Source organism: Pholis gunnellus, assembly GCF_910591455.1.
Source record: "Pholis gunnellus genome assembly, chromosome: 13".
NCBI classification, from domain to species: domain Eukaryota; kingdom Metazoa; phylum Chordata; class Actinopteri; order Perciformes; family Pholidae; genus Pholis; species Pholis gunnellus.
In genome coordinates, this window is record NC_136540.1 from 23,102,997 (window position 1) to 23,122,654 (window position 19,658).

At 44.3% G+C, this 19,658-nt stretch overlaps 1 protein-coding gene across 2 annotated transcripts in view; it reads left to right on the forward strand.

The window, feature by feature from the left end:
* The window catches only part of LOC306704555 (cell adhesion molecule DSCAM-like), a gene marked incomplete at both ends in the record, with an annotated part of 90,338 nt that overhangs the window by 58,762 nt on the left and 11,918 nt on the right, over positions 1–19,658 (forward strand). For both annotated transcript variants that reach the window (XM_079170953.1, XM_079170954.1), the window contains 13 exons: positions 143–421; positions 631–906; positions 1,891–2,187; positions 3,528–3,803; positions 5,180–5,458; positions 5,807–5,926; positions 7,251–7,430; positions 15,848–16,044; positions 16,855–16,951; positions 17,123–17,251; positions 17,452–17,619; positions 18,170–18,240; positions 19,327–19,570. In XM_079170953.1, the coding sequence (XP_079027079.1) occupies positions 143–421; positions 631–906; positions 1,891–2,187; positions 3,528–3,803; positions 5,180–5,458; positions 5,807–5,926; positions 7,251–7,430; positions 15,848–16,044; positions 16,855–16,951; positions 17,123–17,251; positions 17,452–17,619; positions 18,170–18,240; positions 19,327–19,570 (2,613 nt within the window). The remainder of the gene's footprint in view (positions 1–142; positions 422–630; positions 907–1,890; positions 2,188–3,527; positions 3,804–5,179; positions 5,459–5,806; positions 5,927–7,250; positions 7,431–15,847; positions 16,045–16,854; positions 16,952–17,122; positions 17,252–17,451; positions 17,620–18,169; positions 18,241–19,326; positions 19,571–19,658) is intronic.

Consider the following 19,658-nt stretch of genomic DNA (forward strand, 5'->3'; position numbering starts at 1 on the left):
TACTTTGGGGAAGTAGATTTCAGACCCACTTGCCCAACTCCCCATATAACTTGATGGGCATCAGAACTAGGGTTTGGAAATTGGTCAGAAATGACAACAAAAATAACTCAAACCTCTACTACACCCTATTTTCCCCATGCAGACCCCACCAACTCAGCACCACACATCCTGGACAGCTTTGAGCGGCGCGAGGTGATGGCGTCTCATCGTGTGGAGTTGCCCTGCAAGGCCTCCGGTCACCCCGCTCCCAAATACCGCTGGCTGAAGGACAACCGGCCGCTGGAGCCCGACACTCGCTTCAGACAGAGTGTGACAGGCCTGTTGATAGAGAGAGCGCAGTCCAGCGACACAGGGACGTATGTGTGTGAGGTCTGGAATGGCTACGGCAATGCTGAGGTGGTCGGCAGGCTGCTGGTAAAAGGTCAATATTATGGGCTGGTGATACGTCATTTGGGTTTATTTTTTATTAGTGGTATAATGCCTCAAAACACTGACAAGCTAGGAAGCTAAAGATGCTGCTTCAGATTTGTATGGTTCTACACGTAGCATTTTGAATCTTTCACTGGCAAACTAATGACATCTTGTTTAAACGACAGAAAACAAATAATACCAACAATTCCTAACCTACAGAGCCCCTGAAGGTCGTGGTGAACCCGCGGAAGGTGAAGGGCAGCGTGGGAAGCCAGGTTTCACTGTCGTGCAGTGTAACCGGCTCCGAGGAGTACCAGTTATCCTGGTACCGCAACGGAGAGCTCATCTACCCCAGTAACAGCGTTCGCATGACAGGCCAAAACAGGGAGAACCTGGTCATGGGTGGTATGGCCAAAAGCGATGGAGGAGCCTATCAGTGTTTCGCCAGACACGGCAAGATATCGGCCCAGGACTTTGTCCAAGTCATACTGGAAGGTCAGAATTCACAGTGATCTTACTGGAGATGTGAGGGTGGGAGCACAGTAATCATACAGTACTTTATATGTATAATGTCTTTTTGTTGCGTGTACATGTATTTGTGTATGAACGTGTGAATCCAAACTGTGTGTTCATGTTCAAATCCAGACAGTATGTGGTACTGCCCTGCAGTGCCGCAGTACAGCTCGGCTTTATTAGATTTTCTGAAAGAGGCTTGCATATTGTTACACAACCTGGGTTGCTGCAGTGTCTGCCTCCCATGACCACACCAATGTAAGGAGAATATTGATAATCAATGAAGCTGTGGAGCCAGAGAAAGGAGCTCTATTAATCTGCTTTACACTCTGATTTAGCTTTTTATGCAGCGGACATGAATGTATTGCAATGAAAAAAAATCCTGAATAGATTCTCATTTATAAAAGGATCTATTGTTAGGGCTGTACCCAATATATTTCCTTTCAAAACGTGAATCTTCTATTGAGGTTTTCTGATGAAGCTTTGAATGTTTGCCGTTGTGTGTGATGACGTCATCGCCCTAAAAAAATAGAATCAAATATTTAGAATGAATGGTGCTGTTAGATTGCTGCTCCGTGTGCCGGCTCCCTTTGTGTGCAGCAAGCAGGGGGAACAAACGCATGTTTGACTGCAGTGAAAGAAATAATTCACTTTTGGACTTTAAAACGCTCTGGAGTTATTAGAAACGTTTGGATCACTCAAGTCAGAAACGATCTTACTCAGGAATCTAATTCTACAAATAGTACAATACTAATAATACTTAGTTTAGCCTGATATTTATATGAAACTGTGCAGAAATACTGGATTTAAACAGAATGAATAGACAGTTCTGCAGCATTTACATTTTTATTTAGAAGTTGAATGTCAACATTATGAATTATGCTTTGAAATATTCGGTACAGCCCTAACTATTAAATAAGTCCTATAAATGTCACATTACCATGTGTGTCTCCTTCCACTACCCAGATGGCACCCCCAAGATTCTGGCTTCATTCAGCGAAAAGGTCTACAACATCAACGAGTTTGTGTCGCTGTCGTGCACTGTGAAGGGCACGCCGGAGCCCCGGGTAACGTGGACCCTGGACGACGAACCCGTGGTGCGGGACAGCCGCCACCGCATCTCCCACTACACCAACGCCGAGGGCCACGTGGTCAGCCATCTCAACATCAGCCAGACCCAGGTGCCCGACGGAGGGGTGTATCGCTGCATCTGCAACAACTCGGCCGGGACAGTTTCCTACCAGGCGCGAATAAACGTAAGAGGTGCTTGTCAGATCAACTCTTCCAACACACCATCACATATACACATCAACGTGTCTTGATTTATTTGGTTTTGAATTGGCTATGTTTAAAGTGCCTGGGATGTGCAGATGTAGCGAGAAGGCCTGACTAAATCTGACAATTAGTTTTTATTTTTAGTCATCGGATGCGCTGCTAGTTTTTCCATTTAGAAACTTGATATTGTAGCTTCAGTGCTCAGAATACAGCAGATCCTTTTACAGCCTCCTGCACTGGCTCCTCTTATCATCAGTCACTGCTGTCAGCATTAACTTTTCTAATGCCCCGCATCCTACCCAACACCTGCTGATAGCTTTATATTGGGACGCCATTAGGGTGATTTAGTGTTAGCTCCAGTGTATGACTGTAGTGCTATCTGCTCTCTACAGGGACATGGTTGGCTGGGTTACTTGTTGTCATGTAGCGGTAATACGCTCAAGCTTTCTGCACTTGCTTTCAAGGCTATTAGTATTTCTATATTGCAGAGAGGGAATGGCACTTTCTGTGCACTGATTGGTTTAATTTGATTGTGTTCACTCTTGCATGTTGTAAGGCTAAATAGGGCGATCCTCTAGCCCTTAAGCGAGGGTCCGTGGATGCCGAATGCAGCCAAGCAATGAAGATAAATCTCCACAGGTGCCATTGCAGAGAAAGTGTAATGACTGTTTCTCACATCGTTGGCTCCTTAATCGTGCTAAAGAGAGTAGCAACCCAGGATATGCTTGTGCTCAAAGTACACTACGGAGCCTAGTTAAACTGTCTTCTATAGTGCTTTAAAGAGAAGCCTAATAGTCCATTTCCCTGATAGACACTGAGCTATGGAAGCCCATTGGTTATTCTGTTGGTTTTTCACAAGTGTGTGCGAAAACTGGCAACATGAGTAATGGTTTTGATAATAGCTTCATGAGTGGAGAGAGGGACCATTCCACTCTAATGCTTGTCAGAGGCAATCACAGCCGGCACCGAAGAGGTGGCAGCGCAAGGTAATATTCACTATAGGCTCAAATAGAAGGGTACACGAGTCCCTGGTTCTCATAAGGCAAAAAGCATCATGTGATATGAAGAGCAGAACGGGTCCACTGGGGATGATTTGCTTTTTCTATGACTTACCATGAGGAATTTTTTAGTCAGGCGGTCTGGATCTCCTAAATAGGCTACGTTTTGGCTACGTTTTGATTTCTTGCTGTCGGAATGAATCAAGGCACGTTAGCGGCATGTTTGTGGTGTCCTGAAAACACACACAACACAGCACAGCTGTCTTTTTGAGCACCCCCCCTGCCTCAAAATCATTTTAAGAGAGTTGTCTCTCCAATGTGTCCTTCAAGGGCCTGCCAGCATCAGACCAATGAAAAATCTCACTGCCATCGCTGGGCGGGACATGTACATCCACTGCCGCGTCATTGGCTACCCATACTACTCCATCAAGTGGTACAAGGACTCCAATTTGCTGCCATACAACCACCGCCAGCGGGCCTTCGAGAACAACGGCACCCTGAAGCTGTTTGACGTGCAGAAGGATGTGGATGAAGGCGAATACACATGTAACGTGCTGGTGCAGCCACAGCTCTCCACACACCAGAGCGTCTATGTTACTGTGAAAGGTATGAACCTCTGTCTGATCTGTCAGTTACAGTTCATGACTCAACACTGGATATTAAGCCGGGACTTTATTTTAAGAAAAATAGCACAAGATTTAGGTGCCGTAGCTGTGTGTAATCATGGGTACTCCATCAGGATTATTATCAACCTGAAGTGTCAAGTAAGCAGCTTAGGCCATTTATTTGAGATGTAAATACACACGGAATCATACAGCAGTACGTTCATGTTTACTCCATCATTAATCTCTTGGATGCTAAGACGGAATCTCTTCATCAGTCTGCACACTGACCCCGTGTCTTTCCATCTGGCGTACATGCAGCTCATCGCATTTAAAAGATACATTAAAGCCATCACCTTAGTATCTAAACATTTCCTTGTCGCAGACAACACAGATATGCAGAGTGATATTTGTATTCCACGGCCTGTAATGAAAACACACTCACATCACCGATAGCGAAGCACCATCTCCATCATCCCAGCCAGCTTATCCGGGGCTCATCTGAATATGCAGCGGTGCTGAGCTGAGCCTGGATGATGATAACCTCAGATGGCTTTCTTTCTTCAATGACGCTGCATGATTTGAAATGTCGGGATGGGCAACCCCCCCCCCCCCCCCCCCCCCCCCACCCTCTCTCTGTGGCGGGTCTTGACGTGCTAACAAGTGTGCGAGACGGGGGGGGCACACAGCGTAGACAAAGCTATACCGCCATTCCGCCTCGGCTAATTTGCCTCTCGGCTGCTCAGCATTCCAGCGCTGCCGAGAGGGAATCCCCAGGAGCCTATTATGCCTATTTTGTTGTGAATTAAATAAGCGCTGAAGTGCAGCTTATTCCAATGTTATTTTAAATCATTAATTTTCCAAAGCGTCTGGTTCTCACGTTGGCTACGGTGTCCCCAGAGAGCGAAAGACAGTGAGAGAGAAGGTTACATGTTGTTTGAGTGAGAATTCAGCCGCTTCACGTTTGTAGAGGTATTAAAATATTTGTTCTCGTTCCTGCAAAGTCACAGCGTGATGTTTTAATATCGGGAACTAACTAGGTGATAAAGAGAGAATTGTGACTAATGAGTTGCTATGACAACGCTTTATTAGGTCGTTTAGCCATGCCGTGTACATATTTAGACATCGTCTTTTTTTATGTACGTATGACATAAGTAACAGTGCTTATCAATGGCATTACACCATACAAGAAAGAAATGATTGAAGATGCAGTGACCACATCAGCCACGTTTTTAAAAACTAAAAGATCAATAGATTGTGAAAAAAACAAAATAGCCTACACAGAAAATTCAGTTGTTAAACCTACATTGTAGGTATGTAACCGACAGGCCCGAGGTCAAACTCCTGTGACGCATTTTAATTTGAATGTCTCATCCCCAGTTCCACCTACCATCCACCCATTTGAGTTCCCTCGGTTTTCCATCGGCCAGCGAGTCTTCATCCCCTGCGTGGTCATGTCCGGCGACCAACCTGTCTTCATCACCTGGCAGAAGGACGGTCGGCCCATCCCGGCCAGCCTGGGCGTCACCATCGACAACATAGACTTTACCAGCTCCCTGCGTGTCTCCAACCTCACGCTGATGCACAACGGCAACTACACCTGCATCGCGCGCAACCAGGCCGCCGCCGTGGAGCACCAGAGCCAGCTCATCGTCCGAGGTGAGTAAGGGGAAGGCGGGTTGGTGACGAGATAGGAGCAAGAAGCCTTGTGTCTTTTAGATATACGTTTTCGGTACAAAACAGAGTGAATGCTGGCGACAGAAAACATAGTGGTGGGTGTCAGTATCAGATCCAAATGACCAGTTTTTCACCCAACTATTATCTGTGAGGTTTATATTGGTCCTTGATCTTTCTCCCCGAATTCAATGAAAAACACTCTTAAGACTGAGGATTGGTTAGTGAAAGACCTCGAGAGATTTCTTTCAAAGTGAGCTGTTATTGATCAGTAGACATATATATTGCATGTTGGGAGGAATAAGTATAATGTAATGTCTACTTGTCTTGCAGTTCCTCCCAAATTTGTGGTGCAACCGAAGGACCAGGACGGCATCTATGGGAAGGCAGTGATACTCAACTGCTCAGCTGAAGGCTATCCTGTTCCTACCATCCAGTGGGAGTACTCTAAAGGTACAGCACAACACACACATTAATATACGTATTACTATACATGTGCCTTTTTGCTACACACTCACACATATATTACATGTGGTAACACACAGCTGTCTCTTCCAGGTTCGTTGAAAGTGTTGGACGTGTTTTTAACTGGATAACTTGCCTGTCTTCTCTTTTAACAATCACGCTGAGTTGTATGTTAAGACTTTTTTTCTGTCCTACGGCAAGCTTATTCTCTGTGGTAGATGATCTTTTTTTGAAAGCCAACACAACAAATATAATGTCCACAGCCTTGAGGTTGAACGCATAATAACACCCACCTCAAGTCCACACGAGCACTGTGAGATAAGAAGCAAGAGCTGTTCCTTTCCCCGGGAGAGAGATGATGTAAATAGTAAACTAACAGGATCCCATCCTGGCTTGACACAATAACAGTGACTCTTGAAAACAAAAAGGATCTTTATGACATTGCTTGCTTACTATGATTTATGACCGAGGCTCATTTGCTGTTACTGTAAGGCAAAGCTTATCTAAAGCTAAACTTAATGACTTTGGTGAACCTTTTGGCTTTCCCTCTAGCGCCACCATCAGGCTCACATCTTTGGTTTTGAATGAAGTATCTCAACCAGCACTGTTGGAAGAACTGACATGACGTTTGATACACACATTCAGTAATCCTGAATTGTGATAACGTTGGTGATCCTCTGACGTTTCATGTCGCACCATCATCAGGTCATCATTTGTTCAATACTTTGGTTTATGACCAAATGCTTGCTAAACTATTAAAAATCTCACCAGACTCAAATGTTTGAATGCTACAAATGCTCAACGAAGACGGTGACTAACATTATACCTGCTAAACATCAGCATGTAAGCGTTCTGCTTACATACATTGTGCTATTGTGCAATAGCATTTGGTTCTAAGCAGCACTGTGTCTTAACTACAGCCTCATGAAGCCACAGGCGTGGATGTAGACATCCATTACCCCCTCATCTCATCCACAGACCCCTATATCTCCACTAATGAATACATTGTAATAATATATAGTGGTAAAATGCAGTTTACAAGGTTGTCAGCAATTGGTATTAATGTTGTATTTTTCCCCACGCTAATTTAGCTGTTTTGGGGGTGTTAGCATATCTGATAGTCATAGAAAATTGATCCACCATCATTTTTATAGCAGAAATGTTGTTTGAATGAATTTCAGTGGTTGTGTTTGGGCTAGCTCTAAATCCTTAGACATAAAGGCGTACAATATTAACTAGCCGGCATGTGTTTTCCTGTATTTAGACCTAATCCTCACACTAACACTAACACTCACTCTGTCCCCTCTGACAGGCGCCGGGGTCCCTCAGTTCAAACCCATCGCCCTCAACTCAGGCTTTCGGATCGAGGTGCGGGTCAACGGCTCTCTGTTCATCAAGCATGTGCTGGAAGAAGACAGTGGCTTCTACCTGTGTAGAGTCAGCAACGACGTTGGAGCTGATGTCAGCAAGTCCATGTATCTCAATGTCAAAAGTAAGTCTCATGGGAAAACACCACCTAAAACCCAAGAATGTAAACGTGAAACCTGCATCTAAGAATGCTGCAGGCGGTGAGGTCTGCATTTGATTATCTTTGTATGGAGTGTATTCTTAAAGCCAGCTTTCCACCAATACTTTTCTCTCTTTCCATGCTCTGGCTGTTTATGCCCAATGCTGCCGGTGACATTAAAGTAAAAAGTAAACACTAAAGCACAAAGGTTAAGTGAGTTGAACTGTCGCGGCTTTGTCCGCGACAGTCAGGCCACCAGCAAGATGCTGTCATGGTGCCCGCTCTGTGCTTTCTGCCTGAACGAATCCCACGAAAGCAACGCGCATAGCCAGTGCCACCGCATCTCTCGAAGAAAGTACAGCATTTATCTGCTGTGTGGCCACGGACTTAGCTCCCCTCCATTAAGCCTTGAATTCTGCATGGAGGCAGGAGCTGCCATGTGGAAAAGCGGGCTGAGGGATGGAGGGAAAAAAGGGTTAGAGGAGGAATGGGTTATCCATGTACATGTCGTTCCCTACGTCTCTCCTCTTTTCTTTAGTTCCTTTAAAAACACTTACAGTATGTATATTTATTTTGTGACCAGGAACAACACATTACTTTTTAAGGTAATATTATTGAGCTTTGTACTGTACGATCACAATCATGAAACATAAATCATGTGCTTTCTTTTGAAGAGTAGCTTTTGAAGTCGTGCAATTCTCAGACATTTCAATGTTTGCTTCCTTCAAAGTGTTTTTGTCGTAAGATAAGTCAGCATGAATACTGCCCTCCTCAGGTTGAAAGAGCACTTAATAAACTATGGGAGTCTAATACATAATTCGCCATATGTACCCAAAGAGAGAGACGCTAAAAGCATAGATTTGACAGTCTACATACTTCTTCTGTGACGAACGACTGTGTCGCAAGTATTTCTGAGTCTTGAGCTTGTGCACGTGATTGTGGATTTACATGTGCAAGTGCGATCTCGAGCCAGTCCGCCGTGGCTCGGCGCTCATTTTGATCAGTCGCTGCTAGATGAGGCTTAGGCCCCCGTGGCTCTTATCAAGCCGGAGCAGAGTTCTGCTCCCCTGCTGAGTGTCTCAGTGTCTGCCAGCCTCAGCCAAAATAGGCTACCGCTCCTCCATGACCCCTCCTGTCTGGCTATCGTGCTCCCTCACAGACAAACACGTGCACAGACACTCTCTGTACAGTCTCTTCAGCCAATCAAGTGTGATTTACAATCAAATATCTTTGAAGGTTCCCAGTGTAGGATGCTACCGGTGATTAGTCCTCCATAGTCTGGTCTGAAGTTTTTGTAAATCCTTACCTTTAATGGAAGAAAGAGGTTTTTACTCTTTAAGTCCTTGGATTTCCAGCTGATTAGCAAACTACTAAATTGTATTTCTTCCTTTCACTTCCATTAAAAACATAATATAGCTGATTGTAGATTGTTTTTTGAAAGGAAAAAGTAATGTGTGAGACTACCCTGCACCAGTAAAAGCTCCAAAGTATTTGGTGATGAAATATGACCCTGAGTTTATTAAATGCGGATTACTGGCAGGCAGTGATGGGTGAGGCTGAGCAGAATATTTGATTTGGTCATTACAGCTTTAAATGTTTACAGCCCAGTTTATTCTTTTCTCCTTTTGTCTTCATGTTTTGTTTTTCTCTCCTTTATTTGGAAAGGTGTTCCTCGGAAAACAATCAGAAGTTCCAGAAGGTTGAGAACACCTGGTATAGACTACTGCAGGCCAACAGTCAGATGTAGTATTTCATGGTTGATAGAACCACAGAACAGGTGGAGAGGCACTCTATGGCAAAAAAAACCCTGCTCAGAATAATTAGCATGAATTGGTTTACAGAGCAGGCTGCAGCCAGCAAAGTACAAATCTTGTGGAGACATTTGAACTTCTTTGTTTATTCTTCAGTGTGAGGATTTACTGCTTTCCTGTTTTATGTCATTGTAACCTGATTACACTTTGATCAGACAAAACAAGCCACACGTTACATGTTTACTTAATCAAGGCATACAGTATTTGGCAAAAGTTTTTCACAGTCACTCAGTGGAGACAAATGCATCTACATTGTCATTTTGGCGACTAGTTAGTTTTGGAAGTAGTTTCACTGTTGTGGCAGACTTCTACATTAACCAGATCCCTGTGTGATATATGATCCTGGAAAAACAAATACACTGCATGGTTTTTTTTGTTGTTTTTTTGTTATGCACGCATTATTGATCTTTGTCTTTTTATGTCTTAGGGGCTTTGTGTTTGTGCGTGTCAGCAGTCCCTAAGCTGCGTGCTCTGCTCCTGAAGTGTCAGGCTGTTGTTGTGATAGTTGCGCTGTCCTCATTTGTGTCTCTTTGCTCTCTGTGGTAACCCGAATCTCCCCGGGAGCCAGAGGAGCCACACCTCATCCTACCTCCTGTGTGTGTGTGTGTGTGTGTGTGTGTGTGTGTGTGTGTGTGTGTGTGTGTGTGTGTGTGTGTGTGTGTGTGTGTGTGTGTGTGTGTGTGTGTGTGTGTGTGTGTGTGTGCGTGCGTGCGCAGACAACAAGCTCAGGATCCCTTAAAGCCTCTCCATGTACTTAACAGGCACAGTGCTGAGCCTGTGCGGTCCACTAGTACGTCCGAGGCCGTAATGCTCGGTAATGTTGGACACTGTGATGTTCTGTACACTCTGTGCTGGTTTTTCCGTTGTTTATCCAGGCCAGCCTACACCACTTGAGCAGCGGCAGCTTCTTAAGAGGCTTAGGAGCCAATTAGGGAGGCACACGAGCTGACGCACGCTGAAGTCCTCACGTGATGGATAGTATGATCTTCGCTGTGTATTATTGGCTGTCCAAGTGTGGCTTGATGTATCAGTAAACAAACAGTGGGGGGGGGGGGGATCAATAGATTCAATCAGGAGCTCTGAGATGTCTGGTATAGACGCATGCATGGAGAAGAGGCTGTTAGGTCATGTGTGTGACACAGGTGAGCAGGCGAGCCCGTACGCACACACAGACAAAGCACCGCACGCGTCGATGCAAGAGACGTAATGTAAAGGCACAGATACAGTGCGGCCCATTACAAAAGAGTAATGGGCCGCGCGGCTAATGCAGCGGTTTAGATAGAGCCCTCTCCGCCAGGCTATTGTGGCGGACTCCCTGGGAAATGAATTGCTGCTATTGTGATGTCCTAGCTTGGCACTTTCATTGTTATGAGTGTCTGTGCATAGGCTAATGCGTCGTCATAATACAACATGCATCATTCCGCCAGTAGAAATTGCTTGCACTCACCGCACCAGGATTGAGTTGCACGTCTGCCTGTGTGCGCAGATGCACTTGTGTTTATATTATCTTTCCTACGCTTCTTTATAGGAGTAGTAATCAGTTGGTTTTTTTTACTGTCGTGACACTGGTTGCAGGTGGAGGCTTAAACAAATTATTTTTTTGTGCAATCTCCAGTCCAGGAGCCCCACCGCCAAAACAGACACACTTCAGTCAATTCATTACCAATCTACAACGGATACTATCAGAGTCAGTCAACAGCCACTCAATGTTTATCAGGGCCAATTAAGACCAATCAAGCCTATTAGACATCATAATGTTGGCAGACACAGGTGATGAGGGCAGAGCATCTAATGAGGCTTCACTGAAGAGAAGGGTTAAAGGGCCTCGTGGTCGCCGAGCGGCCTCCGGAGCGCGACGTCCTTCAGACGAGCATAAGGAAGCCCCCTCTTCTCATGATCTCCGTTTCTTTCATCCTATTTACTCATCTGCATCCAAGCCCCCATCCCTCCCTCCCTCCCTCCCTCCCTCCTCTCCACAGAAGCCTGCCCAGTCTGTGAGCATACATTGGTTCATGCTCCACGTCCAAGCCAATTGTGCAGCTAAGAGAATTATTTCAGTACATTGCGGGCAGCCAGTGAACCAGTCATCTTTGTGCTATCGCCACAGAGCTGCCCCCCACCCCCTACCCCACCCGCATCCCATCCACACCGTCTCCTCCCCAGCCCACTTACAGTGGGCCTCCGGGGCAGGGAGCTATACGCATCTCAGCTCGTCGTCTCTCGTCCGGCCCCTCGTGGCCCCATCGAGCCGTGGGTGCCCTGTGGCTAACACTGGCCAGCCAGGCAGTCAGTGACACAGTGTGGGATGAAATGTAGGCTCGCATCCCAGCGCTCTCAACGTGGGCGATACTGTCATGACGCCAGCTCATCAGGAGAGAAGATGGCACACCAGAGTTTTTTTTTTTGTTTTAATTAAATATTTTCAGCACATAAAGAATGTTAGAAAAAGACTAATTTATCGAGTTCAACTTTGACAATCAGATACGGATGATCAAGAAAATAGTGCCCTCGCAGAGGAAGTCATTCTTCATCAAGAGAAAAAAAACAACTCGTACAGTTTAGTGCATTGCTAACATCAGACACCTCATAGCTTCATCTGTAGACCGAGTGGACTTCCAAAATGGAGCTTGATGAAGTCCTTTCCTTTTTGGTCTTTAATAACTATCAAGCTGCCTCAAATGATGCTTCTAAAAAAACAACGTACTCCCTTTTCATCCCATCTCATTGAACCTGAGATGGTCTCAGTTCTCTCTTTCTTTGATCACAGATGAATAGCCCCACACTAGAGCAGTGTAGCCGTTCTGACATAATTATGTGTTATTATTATTCTCCTGACTCCTCCATTTGACTAATTCTGTTTTCCACATCACTAACACCACCAGTTAGAGACACTACAAACATTTTCTTTTTGTATCTTTTTTTTTTTGGCCCTGCATTGCGACATTCAGGGCGTGATTGTGTAATCATCATCATACTCCTGTGAAAATCAATGGCAGGTCCATGTTCTATTCCTGGCTACTAGAAATGGCCCTTTTGCCGAAGAGTGGAGACTGGGGAGAGAGAGAGAGAGAGAGAGAGAGAGAGAGAGGGAGAGAGGCAGGAGGAGAGGGAGGAGGGAGGCGAGGTAGAGAGAGGAGAGGAGAGACTGTCCGATGCTGGTTGGCATGGTAACCTGGCCAGGTGAAAGGGAGCCTGGGAGAAGGGAGGGAGGAGGGGTGCTTTTGTCTCACGGGAGTAGCCTATCAGCAGCCAGCCTATCCCCCACAATCCCCTGCAGGCTTAAGCGTATCATCACTGCCCTCTGGGTTGCTGTGGAGGAACAGGGCTCTCCTCACCTCCACATGAAAGACACATTGTGCCGTGCAGTAAACACACACCGCTCACTCTGCTTATTATTCTTAGGTTTTCCAAACGCTGTATTGCGGATGTTTTCTTTTCTCTTTGCCAACACAAGCTACAGATGCAGCACCACATTTCACAGGAATGATATTAGTACGAAAAATGATCCTGTTTGGAGCAGTGCTTTCCCCGCCTGTGACAGCACTCTGTTAGTCTCTTACAGCGCTCGCCATTTCTGCTTCATTTGAGCGCGTCAATACGTCTTATAGAGTAGTATTTCGTATTCATACGTATTCATACAGCAAGTTATTAATAATACAGTGCGAGACATATAAACAAAGATTGTGATGGTAAGATGAAGGCCGGATGATTCAAAGTGGCTCACAGTGATGAGATTAATGATGAAATCACCCTTTTCTGTCCGGCAGCTCCACGCTGTGTGTTTGCTGTGCGCTTTGCCCCATGTGTTGTGTTCAAGGCTGAATTAGATGTCAGGGGAGCTGATGCCTAATGAGACAGGGGACTCCCTCTTTCCTCCTTCACCTCCTCTCTGCCTCTTTGTTTCTTTTCTTTCTCCTTCTCTCGTCACTCCTCCCCGTCGTCTCCCGTTCCCATAATTCCACTGGATATTAAAGAAATACATCAACACAACAATTACAGGGCCACAAAGTGTGCCTCAGGGCTGGCTCAGCTGGGCTGCTTTGCACACACAAACACGCACACACACAGACACACACATACACGTTTGTACACACATGCATATACGTAGACACAAGCTAAACACGGTTTAAACACACGGAGACTCTGACATACAAACTGCATGCGCCTCACCTCTGAGCCCTCTTCATGTTGCATCGACACTCCTGTTGTTTGCATTTGTGCCTCTGCCTTCCTACACATTCATCTCAAATCAAGACGTTGAACGATGAAATAGATTTAGTTCGATGTTTGCGGCTCACATATTAAAATAAATGTGACTTCAGAAGTCAGAGAAGCACATCAGATGATGTACAAATCTGCAAATTGATTTTCTGTATGCTGATGTCAGCAACTGATTCAGAGAAATAAATGAACAGTGGTGATGATCAATGCTTCAGATCAACATTAAATTAACATTTTCTTCATTGGTTGAATGAAGGATGGACAGCTCTTTAGAAAGTCGGCTTTGTCAGTATAAGAATTTCAAACAATTTAGTTTTTTACATTTTATTTTTCAACTCTAATTTATCTGATTAATGTATCAATGTGTCCCCTCAAAAACATGAAAAAAGCCCAGTATCTGTTTGGCTACCTGGTTGATCCTGCCAGTAGCATTTGCTTGTCTCAAAGATTAAGCCATGCAAGTCTTGTTCATCTCTAGTCATCACATCTTTTTTTCTAGCCATAGGATGATTTTTTTTCTTCACTTTTCTACAATTTCAATTTCTGCAATGCTTGTGTCACGTTTCAATCAATGAGATCTTTTTTTCTCTATTGTCCCTGTCCCAACGAAAGAGCTCTATTCAGGCGTGACGAGCAGCCAGGAAGACCCACCACTTTGATTGGCTGTGAAATCAAAAGCCAACCCCCCTGAATCCCCCCTCAACACACACAAAACCTAAGCTGATTGGTCGACACCAGTTGGTTCAAAACACCAAGATCATGCTCAGACTTGCCCCTTTGAGCTCTTATTTTTCTACAAATATAAGAAATAATTTAAAAAACAACACATAGGGAACATTTGTTTTTATTATTTTGAGCAAAGAATACATTAAATATCACACTACCTATTTCTAGATGCAGTATTTTTTTCAATGTTAATAACCCGTTCTATTACCGCGTTGTATATGCAATAACAGTATTTGTCGGGATGTGATATAAGAAAAAAGTGGAAACTGTAAAAGCAACCACAATTGTATTGTAGCTTTCCCCTCCAGAGCCCGGATGCTGCGCAGACATCCTCTACACGAGGCGTAGCCGTCTTGATCTTCTCACTCTTTGCTTTTTGTCACCTAGCACTGTGTCCCGCTCTGCGAGGAGTGTCAACAACATCGCCCTGTGCCACCTCTGAGCCGCTCACGCTGCAAAAATGAAAGCAGCCGCGCACTAAAACGATAACGTTTAAATAAAGCCTGAGCTTTTTTTTTTCCTTCCCCGCTCACTTTTCCAAATGTGTCTCACAAAAAATTCATACTTGTCATGCAAAATAAATCAGCGTTCTTTTCCATAGCCGAGCCCCAAATGGCTGCCGAGTGAATAAGAGATGAGGCTTAAATGTTTGCAACCTCTTGCCTGACACTTCCCATCACATCACTGAAGTCACGCTTTGTGTGTTTGTGTTTGTGTGTGCGTGTGTGTGTATATGCGAGAGCTCACACACACACATTTATGTGCTTGCACAAGCTTGTGTGTGGGTGTGAGTGTGTGTGATCATCTGGGAGCATGGGGTTGTTATACACTCTGCTGTGGGTGTAATGAGGCATGTATGTCGTTAGTGTGCGTTTAGTGTGATGTCTTCAGAGTGTTGTTAGAGCATCACTGTACCATTTAGGGCCCTCAGATACAAGATACACGCCGAGGCAGGCTCGTCTTCAACGCAACATTAAAGGAAAGCTGTACGTTCAGTGACAGTACATTCACAATGCTGGGAAATACTCTATACAGCTGTTCACGCAGCTGCTATAAAACATGTCAAAATGTTTACTTTTACTGTAACAAAGGACAATAAGTAAGCTTCTTCTTTTTGCATTACAAGACTCAACACCAACTTTGAAAAGTGATTGCCAGGTTGGCAACCAGGCAGCTTTTGGTTGCCAAAACTGAAAATATGGTGGTCATTATTAGTAACCTTATATTTTGAGTATTTTAAGATCCTACTGTTCACCTCAAAGATGCCGGGATACTTCGCCTCCCAAGACTTACAAAATGTAGTTTTTCCTTCAGGTTCATCTGGTTCTTTGTCAGTTTAATCAATTTGCACATTCAATGTCCCAATGACACTTTTATTTCACAATGTCACTGTTTGTGACTATTATGTTCTCACCAGTCACCTTTCAGCCATTCACATTGACTATATATTTATATGAATATTTATTTTGTAATGTCTAATTTATTTATTTAATATGGACCACTTTGGGGATCTAGCATAATCAAAAAATAGTTGAATTAGAGAAATGGGTCCTCTGCTAACACATGTACCAATGTGGTTCATCCGGATAAGAAATCTAACCAGATATCTTCTTCTCTTCCTCTCCACCTTACTTCTCGCACCAGTCCCTGCCATGATCACGTCCTACCCCAACACCACGCTGGCCACGCAGGGTGAAGAGAAGAAGATGAGCTGCACGGCTCACGGTGAGAAACCCATCATGGTACGCTGGGAGAAGGAGGAACGCATCATCAACCCCGAGACCAGCCGCTACGTGGTGTCTGTCAAGGAGGTGGGCGACGAAGTCATCTCCACCCTGCAGGTAGGAGGCTGTGACACTTGGAAGTGTAAAATTCAATTTAGGACTATATATTGTTTTGTTACTATTTTTTATATATACATATATATATATATATATATATATATGAAGCCACAGCATGCTGAAAGATTTTATCTCAATTTATTCTGACTTTTTTCTTATTAAATGCTGAAACTTTTACTATTCATGACTGTGAAATCCTTCTTAAAACATAGTTTGATAGACTCTTTGGTTGAACTGTTCACTACTCGTGTCTACACTAAGACCATGACGTGTTATGATGGGTCACAAATCAAAAGTTGGACAGAAAACATCTCCGTTAAAATAAAGATCTCTAAATAAAGATACCTTTACTACGGCATGCTCCTTTTTACACACAATATATATATATATATATATATATTTATATTATATTATATTATATATTTACTTTATTAGAGTTTGTAGAATGTGTTTACTGCTCACCCCCACAGACGAAGCAGGTGAGAAATAACTGAGGTGTGGTATTCTGCAGTATAACTCGCTTTTCCCTCTTATTTTGAAGTACATAAATCATAAAGAGTTACAGTAATGAGAGTAAGTCTAATTTGGCACTATGACAAAACAAATCAGAGCAACAAAAGCACGAGAGTGAAGGGCAAAAAGAGGTAAAAGGCCAGCTGAGTCAATTCATTACTCACGGGGCTGTTTTTCCTTATTATTTGTTACATGATTAAAAATGATAAAATATATGAGTCTTATGAGTGACCAGTGGACACCACCTGCTTAGTATTGTTTTTATTTAAACTCGTGTCGTTCGTCTGCATCCATCAGATAATGCCCACAGTGAGGGAGGACTCCGGCTTCTTCTCCTGCCACGCCATCAACTCGTTTGGTGAAGACAGAGGAATCATACAGCTCACAGTGCAAGGTATGACTTCACCTTCCTCAGCTGGAAAACAGAAAATGCTCTGACGGGACTTTTCAGCCGACACAACAATTGCAGATAATGCTGTTATGCCATTCTGCCTGCCTTTACCTGTCATTTTGAAGTTCATTACCACTGAAATAACAAAGTGTCGGTCACCGTTGTGCCTTGTAGAGCCCCCGGACCCCCCAGAGGTGGAGATCAGAGAAGTGAAGGACAGAACCATTGCACTGCGTTGGACTATGGGTTTTGATGGCAACAGCCCAATCACAGGCTTCGATATTGAGAGCAAGAACAAATCAGGTACTAGAAAAGACATTTACAAAAGAAAATTGACGGTATGATCATACAATGCATTTGGTTCAAATGTGTTTTGGTTGATTATCCCTGCATTCACTTTGTCTCTGTGATGTGACTTAATATCGCCCAGTCTAATGCACTTAGCTCCAACATCTCCCCTGACTTCAGCGACCCCAATAAACCTCGTCCTCTCCCCTCTACAGCCTCCTGGGATACCGCTCAAAAGACCAAAGATGTCTCACCTCAGCTCAACCAGGCCACCATCATCGACCTGCACCCCTCCTCCACCTACAACATCCGCATGTTTGCCAAGAACCTAATCGGCAAGAGCGAGGCCAGCAACGAGCTCACGATCACCACGGACGAAGCAGGTGAGAAATGACTGACGTGTGGTATTCTGCAGTATAACGATCACGCACACACGTTTCAGACACTCGCTTTTCCCTCTTATTTTGAAGTACATAAATCATAAAGAGTTACAGTAATGAGAGTAAGTCTAATTTGGCACTATGACAAAACAAATCAGAGCAACAAAAGCAGGTGAGTGAAGGGCAAAAGGAGGTAAAGGGCCAGCTGAGTCAATTCATTACTCACGGGGCTGATGTCACCAGGCTGGTGACATCAGCCCCGTTGGCTCTGTTGCATTATTGAACACACGCTGACCCCACATTAAAAGCAGAAATTTTCAATTAGCGGCCTCAGTAGTAAATGTCACACCACGGTCAATAGACTGAGGCTGGACCCCCATCTGCAAATACCACCCCCACCCACCCACAGAGCACCTGTCCTCACCCTCAGCACCCACCTATAAATACAACCATCCTTTTTGGTAAAGTAGCCAGACTTTATTTCAAAACAATGTTGAAATTGTGGAATGTGTACAGTTTTATAATGTGTGCATGTTGGCGAATCTGATCTTAGCTCCTGATGGACCACCTCAGGAAGTGCAGCTGGAAGCCCTCTCCTCTCAGAGCATCCGAGTCTCTTGGCGGGTAAGTTAATCAACACTACGTGGGTTCAAAATGTGTGTACATTTCCATGAGGTGAGTGCGTAGCTGTGTCCAGAAAGGTACGATCGGGGGTATTTGTTGCCCTTATCGCTCCTTATTCTCACGTCTGGTGGTTTAGGTGAGGTGACGCCTCGTCTGTAGATCCAAGGGAGACATACTCATTCCACACGTGGCATCAGAATGCGTCTGAATATACAGTTTGCCTCAAATAATGACTTGTAATCACATTTTACTTCCTCCCTCTCACACTTGTTTGTTTCTTAATAGATAAAAAGTTGAACATTTTTCCTCAACCATGCAGCGAGAGAATAGGATTGTGTTGGTTGCCTTTTGGATTATTACAATTTTTCGGGGGATATATATAAAGCTTTCCTTATGTCATCCCATTAACTAAGAGCCATTTTATTGCCAGATGCTGTCAGGGGCACGAGTGACAAACAAAAGAGGGCGCCTAACCTGGACCTTGAAGCTCTCGGGTAGACGAAGCACTCAGGGGAAGACAGACAACATAAATAATGTTAAAAGAGTGATTTACAAATTGGTATCATTTAAAGCATTCCCTCTTTAGTCTCTGTAGTATAACATGACTAACGTTTATATGAAAATTACTGAATCATCACTTTAATTACTTAAAGGGGCTATTGAGACCTTTACGCACCCTTTGACATGAAAGTGGTCCCAGATTATAATGCCTTGTCTCATTTCTTACGGGAAACTGGTCTTGTCTGGTTTTGTTGACAAGAGAGCTAAGAAGAGGGTCTTGTTCCTCTAACAGTCTCTGGGGGTACGTATATCTAGGTGAGTGTGGGGAGTGATCACAAGCTAACACCATACCGTATTTATGCGTTAGGTGTGGCTTTATGATACCAGAACGTAATAAAATGCATTCAGAAAAGTACTACGCTTTCTGTCTTCATGAAAATAGACTGCCCTGCTACTTTATTCATTTTTCTCTTCGTCGAATGTTTAAATTTGTCTTCTGATACTTTTGCACTCAAGTAAAAAAAAATAAAGCAAGGAACGTTCAACCCCATTGCCTCAAAAGACCTGTTGTCATTCCCTCATCAGGCCCCTAAGAAGCACCTCCAGAACGGAGCCATCAGAGGCTACCAGGTGGGCTACAGGGAGTACAGCTCTGGTGGAAACTACCAGTTCAGTGTGATCAGCTTGGAGACCACAGGGGACAATGCAGAGAGCCTGGTGCTGGACAACCTCAAGAAGTTCACCCAGTACGGAGTCGTGGTGCAAGCCAGCAACAGCGCCGGGACCGGGCCCTCCTCCACGGAGGTGGCTGCCACCACGCTGGAAGACGGTAAGACAGGAATACGATATCAAACCCAGAGAAGCTGTGATATGCAGAATATTCTGAGCAAACAACATAACTTTAAAGTAAAGCAAGT